Genomic DNA, 6,377 nt, shown 5'->3' on the forward strand with positions numbered 1-6,377 from the left:
CTCTCGGTGTCTCAGTAAAGCCCTTCTTGCTTTTCCTGGGAGCTAAAGTTCCCTTCCCAACATTCCTGCCTCTAGGCAGAGGTACAGACTTCATGTTTTTTTGAGAGAGAGTCTTGTGGACCCTGTCCCTCACCCATGAGTTCCCAAAAATTTGAAGGCAGAATTTGTTTTACTTAAGTCTGTGTGGGCCGTAGAACTTTACATATACATATACATATACATACAGGAGTTGTTGGAATAAATATGATAAGGATGGATGTAAGTCAGTTGGTAGAGCGCTTCCTAGCACACACAAGGCTCTGGGTTCCCTTTGGTTTCGTGAGTATTCTGTTCATCTTTTGTTCCGTTGCTTGCTACCCTACAGTTTATGTCTTAGTTAACATGTAGACTTTCTTTTAGGAGATCAACTTGCGAGTCAAGTGGCCCAACGATATTTATTACAGTGATCTCATGAAAATTGGTGGAGTTCTGGTTAACTCAACACTTATGGGAGAAACGTTCTATATCCTTATCGGTGAGTTCTTAAAGCCCTTCCTCCAGCATCTTTTATATCAGCAAAGCAACAACAATTCAAATGTCTTATGCATGCCTCTCTACCTGGAAGAGCAGATGACGTTATGAGACAGTGTTTTTAGTCTTAAGTTACAGGATGGGGCGTGGAATTAGAGAGGACCAGATGAGTTGAGAGCCCTTCAAGGGCTTAGCAGTTCCTGTCTGGGGCTGTGGAAACTGCCAAATTGATATCACAGCTCACAGATGTCCTTCCATGGGTCTGCTTCTCATGGAACTTGAAATGCTAGAAACAAATCTTTTACAATAATTACATTTTATAATAAGCTATAATTAATATCAGCGGTGCTTAGCTTAATTGTCAGCTGACACAATGTAGAACCGGCCGGAAAGGGCCTGGAAGAGGGGCTGGGGGCTTTCCGGATCAGGTTGGCCGGCATCTTTGCGAGGAATTGTCTTGATTGTGTTCACTGATGCAGGAAAACACAGCCCAGGATGGGCAGCGCTGTTCTCTGCTTTTAGTATTTATTACAGTAACAGACATGCAGGTAGGACAGTAGCGAAGACATTTTTGCTGCTGGGCTTGCATTCTTAGCCATGAAAAAAAATTGCCTTTTTAACATTAAAAAACAAACAAAAACCTCAAGCTAGTCTAAGCAGCACAGAGTCCCTGCCTGCTTCACCTCAGCACATCCAGGGAGGAGGCGGCTCCACGGCAGTTTCAGAAGTTCTTGGGACCCTGATCATCCAACCACCAATCCCCCTAATTCCCAGTAGAGCTCACTTGCCACTCAAAAGTCAGCCACAGACAGAAACATGCTATCCTGTCTAGGGTGCCAAAGAACACAAGCTTGCATTTCAGTTCTGCTGCCGACTTGCAGGGTTTCCCGAAGCGAGCAGTGCCATGTTCCATGTTTAGATGAGCCATTGTGCTATGTGCAGTTTCTAAGTACCATCCGCTGGTACTGAGGCCGGAGGAGTGTTCAGGAAGCTAAAGGATGGTGTCGGGCGGGAGTAGAGGCAGAATGTGTAGCTTTGTTACATTCTTACAGCTCTTGGTGGCTGGAGAGTCAAGAGGGGCAGGTTTCAGGATGAGGAACAGAATGTTCTGGCTTCTAGAAAGACTTAGCCCAAGTTCATACTAACTGCTATCATTCTCCCTCAGACGGATGGTATCCCATGATAACCAACATCATTCTTCTCTTCTCAGACTTCAGTTTGTGAACACTGAGAGAATCTGCACCTTTATCTAGGACAATGGTTTTTCAGCCTGTGGGTTGTGACCCTTTCGGGGGTTGCATATCAGATAGCCTACATATCAGATATTTACAGTATAATTCGTAACAGCATAAAAATTATAGTATGAAATAATTTTATGATTGGGGGTCGTTATGACACGAGGAACTGTGTTAAAGGTCGCAGCACTCGGAAGGCTGAGAACCACTGACAATGTCCGACTGCTGTTCTATTTTTTTGTTTTTGTCCAGGCTGTGGATTTAACGTGACGAACAGTAACCCGACCATCTGCATCAACGACCTCATCGCAGAGCACAACAAACAGCACGGGGCGGGCCTGAAGCCCTTGAGAGCCGATCACCTCATAGCCAGGGCGGTCACTGTGCTGGAGAGACTGATTGACGCGTTCCAGGCCCAGGGGCCCAATGGTGTCCTTCCTCTCTATTATAAATACTGGGTGCACAGGTCAGTATCCACTGCCTTCTTTCTTTTGAAATTCCCTGAAGCTAGTACTTAAGTTTCTTAGCGTGAGGGCCAAGAGTAAGTTCAGGTGGTTATTTTAACTTCCAGTGACTCAGCCTAGCCGGAAGTGAGGGGCCAGCATCCTGGGGGACGCACTGGGCAGGACACAGCACTGAGAACATCTAGAAGCAACTCAGTGTGAACTATGAGGAGCTAATCCCACACACAAGTGGTAGAACCTTCTAGATCTCAAAGTGAGATCCCTATGCCACAATGGCAGCCTCTCCTGCACCTAGGTTCACCTTAGTCTATGCTATGGGGCTGAGGTCCGCCCCGCATACTAACAAACGCTCCTGGCAGCCTCCTGCAGCTGGGAGCCACGAGTGTATAAGACGAGCCTCCGCCCTTCTGAAACGCCCGTGTCCTCAGACTTAGGAGAAGGCGGGGCAGCATGGTGGAGCTGGTTCCCCTTCCACCTTTACGTGGGTTCCCAGGACTGAATCCAGGCCACCAGGCTCACGGGGCAAGTGCCTCACCCACCGAGCCTGCCTTGCCTGTCCCTAAGTGGTGTTTTTTTTTTCCTCTCCTTTATTTTTATTAGCATATTGCTTTGGAAAATAGTGAATTTTTGCTATGGCATTTCATACATGTCTACAGTATAATTCGATCCTATTCCCTGGTCCCCCTTGCCCTCCCTTGTCCCTCCTTTTCCCCCTCATTTTCCCAGACAGCCCCCTCCACTTCCCTTAGTTTGCACAGTGTGTTAAGAGTCCTGCGTGAGGAGGGGCACAAGCCATCAGCAGTAGGATCAGAATTCACAATGTATTACATAGAAGACCCAGCCTACCGCTGTGGCTGGTGAATATTAAGACATTTCACAGGGACAGAGGTCACTATGGGAAGCCACAGCCGGTCCCCAGGGCCCTGGCCCCTTGTCGTGAGTAGTCATGCAGCTCTGTGTCCCAGCCTTCCGTCGCCTCCTGTGACCCCCTTGTTGATGTGCTTCGTTTTCAGTGGTCAGCAAGTCCACCTGGGCAGCACCGAGGGACCACAGGTGTCGATCGTGGGGCTTGATGATTCCGGGTTCCTGCAGGTCCACCAGAAGGGTGGTGAGGTTGTGACGGTGCATCCAGATGGCAACTCCTTTGACATGCTGAGAAACCTCATCGTGCCCAAGCGACAGTAGAGCATGTCCCCAGACAGCTTGGACCTGCCCTGTGCAGCAGCAGCAGCAGCAGCAGCAGCAGCAGCAGCAGCAGCAGCAGCAGCAGCGAACCCGACAGGGAAGCCGCTCTGGGAGCTCCTGGGAGCTCCCAGCAAGCACTCTGCTGACATGGCTGTCGTCTTTGCCTGCCCAGGGCCTGAGAGACTGACATAGAATTGTAGGCCAGTGTCTTCTCCCCGTCATTCGTTAGCTCTTCCACTTATTGTTCCCTGCCCCCGCTCCCACCCCGTTCCACCCCACCCCCGAGTTTAGGTTTGGGTTTTGTCTTTTTATATCTGGGATTGTGTTGGGTGTTTGAAGATGAAGGTAAGGGTTGACAGGTTTAGCTTAGTCGAGTTTGCCTCTCACGGTGTCAAATGCTCTTTCCCACAGGGCTTGGGCGTATGTTTCCTAGGAGAAAATGAGGGGCAGGGGGTTGGAAATGAGATGGTGCAGGTGTTTCCCAAGCAGTGAAGGCTTTTCTATTCAGACAGTGAATGCCCTGCACTTGGGCAGATGCTGCGCTGGAGTTAGTCCTCTTGTGAGCCTCCAGAGGGTTTGCCTGGAACACACCGTGGTGCTTAGGCCTTGAGTAGTTTTCTGCTTTGTTTCTGGGGTTGCTGTTGCTTTTCTTCATCAGGGTGTGTGAGGTCGCTCCGCTCTGACACGGGGCTGAAGAGTAGCTGCCAGCCCGCATGGTCACAGTGGCCTTGGAGAGGAAGTCAGTTCCTTGCTTTGCCCTTACGCAGTGAGCACTCCTTCCCAGGGTCAGAGGCAACAAGGTGGCACCTTCCTTGAAGGTTGCTGCTTAACCTGGATTGGAGATATCAGCTCACTCTCCTGCCCACACAAGGGATGATTCTTGGAGATTTTAAGCCTATTGTGGGCCCTGTTAGCATGTGGAGCATTCCCACGCGGCTGCCCTCATGCCAGATGGAGTGTGTGGCACTGTATCGTAAGTCTAGATTTACTGCCCCCTATTTCCTTATACTGTCATCAAAAGAGATACTGACATAAAAGTTTGGAGGTGTGTGTGTGTGTGTGCCCCTATTTCCTTATACTGTCATCAAAGAAAAAGATACTGACACAAAAGTTTGGAGGTACGTGTGTGTGTGCAAGCGTGCATGTGAGCCCAAGCACTCACGTATGACTTTAAAAGAAGATGTTCAAACTCTGATGCGCTAAAAGTGTCCGTGGAAGAACAAAGGAGAGGAAGCCTTTCTAGGTTTGTTTCCAGATGTGTGCGCACTTTCTATGTCCCTCCCATCTCCGTGGAGTTCGTGAATCATACCCGTTACTGCCCAGCCTTAAAGCACCAACTCTGTCTGCTGAGCATCCCCGCTTCCTGCGCAGTTAATGGAAAGGAAACGGAACAGAATGCGCAGCTTTGAACAAGATTCCCTCGTCACAAATGAGTACCATCTTTATCCAGGTCTTATGTAGTCAAGCCACGCTCCAGAAACCTGAGGTGTTCAGTAGAGAAATCCATCTCCCGCAGGCTAGCGCAGAACCCCCCTGGAAGCAAGAAATAACCTGGTCAACCCCACCAACCTGATCTGTGTTTGAGGGTGTGCAGCTTTTAAAGAATTCAAAAGGTCACTTTTTTGCATATGTATTTATATTTAGGTCTTTTTTTAATACATGTGAGTTTAAATAAAACTCTACACCACCCCAAAATTACAAAATGTACTGAGCCTTGAGAGGGCGTCTGTAAAATGTCACCGCGGGGAAGATCTTCAGGCTGATGTTGTAAGCTTCAGTTCTCAGACTTTGTAATATAAGGCCGTTGTCTCTCAGGACTGCCATCATTAAGTTTTAAATTTCTTTGGGGGATTATTTAATGAAAAACATACTATGTTTTATTTTAAGCTGAAAGCCTATTCTGGGTATTTCTACTTTGGGGGAAAAATGTTATCATTTAATTTCCTTTCTGTAAGTTAAAACTAATGAAGTGTGGTCCTGTCAGGGCAGACGGAGATGTCCTGGCCATGGCGCTTGGCCTTTCTGAGGAGCTACACTGTTACACTGTTTAGGGGTATTCTCGATTATGCAGAGGTGACGCCCACTTGTCCTGAGAGCGGCAAAGTAGCCTTGAAGCAGATGCTTCTCGCTTACCTGGCTTTGCCTCACATGAACCAAAGACTTCCAAGTCCACGTCGTAGAGAGCATTCTACTGATAGAGGTGGGGAGGCTGCCCCTGTCCCTGCTACGTGCATGGATGGGTATTTATTTACAGACTCGGCAGTCTGAGATCTCAAGGAACTTCACAGGGTCTTAAGGGAAACTTTGCTATGTCCTAACCTTGAGATGTGGCCTCCTAACTCAGAAACTACACGTGCTTTAGAGCAGGTGACTCCTGACGGGAAGCTGCTAACATATCTACCCTGTGTTGGAAGGCACATGCAGCAAAACTGGGTCTCACATGACCCAGCTAAAGCAATGAGGGAGCCCTGACAGCGAGGGCCATAAGTGGCAGACTCCTGTCCTGTGGATCTCACTGTGCGCCATGGCAGGACCCAACGTGGAAGAGATGTCCTGTCTGCAGCTTGGTCAGATACACAGCCAGTGAGGGGCCACAAACTCTGGGGGTTCCCCTACACCTAGCACACCGTGTGGTAACCCCCTGGCCTGTCTCATCCGGAGGGGAATCTTAGGGGATTTGCTTTTCTGACCTGCCAGAAATGGGACCTCCTCATTCCTGGTTCTTCACTATGCATCTTTGAAATAAACAAAAATGAAAACCTTTGCTGTTTTTTATTTTTTAGCTTTTCAAAGAATCTTCTCTGAAAAGAATTACTGTAAACCAATGCCTATAAAGCCAGCCCTACCAAAATAAACTTTTCACCTTTTCACCGTGGCTCGGGCTCGTTCTTGTCTCACCACCGGTGCCATTATTAAAAATAGCCAGCAGCTTTTGACCACACCATCTTTAACATTTAAACATGCTCACACGACAAGGCTCACG

General features: G+C 48.3%; 1 protein-coding gene across 4 annotated transcripts in view; it reads left to right on the top strand.

The window, feature by feature from the left end:
- Window positions 1–6,267, top strand: part of Hlcs (holocarboxylase synthetase) — a 190,166-nt gene extending 183,899 nt beyond the window's left edge. For 3 of the 4 annotated variants that reach the window (XM_026786502.1, XM_026786511.1, XM_026786515.1), the window contains 3 exons: window positions 400–514; window positions 1,998–2,211; window positions 3,223–6,267. In XM_026786502.1, the coding sequence (XP_026642303.1) occupies window positions 400–514; window positions 1,998–2,211; window positions 3,223–3,394 (501 nt within the window). In that variant the 3' untranslated portion in view covers window positions 3,395–6,267. The remainder of the gene's footprint in view (window positions 1–399; window positions 515–1,997; window positions 2,212–3,222) is intronic. The other variant, XM_013352499.2, reaches the window with a different exon arrangement.
- Window positions 6,268–6,377: the final 110 nt, after the last annotated feature.

The sequence above is a fragment of the Microtus ochrogaster genome, chromosome 2, assembly GCF_000317375.1.
Source record: "Microtus ochrogaster isolate Prairie Vole_2 chromosome 2, MicOch1.0, whole genome shotgun sequence".
Taxonomy (NCBI): Eukaryota; Metazoa; Chordata; class Mammalia; order Rodentia; family Cricetidae; genus Microtus; species Microtus ochrogaster.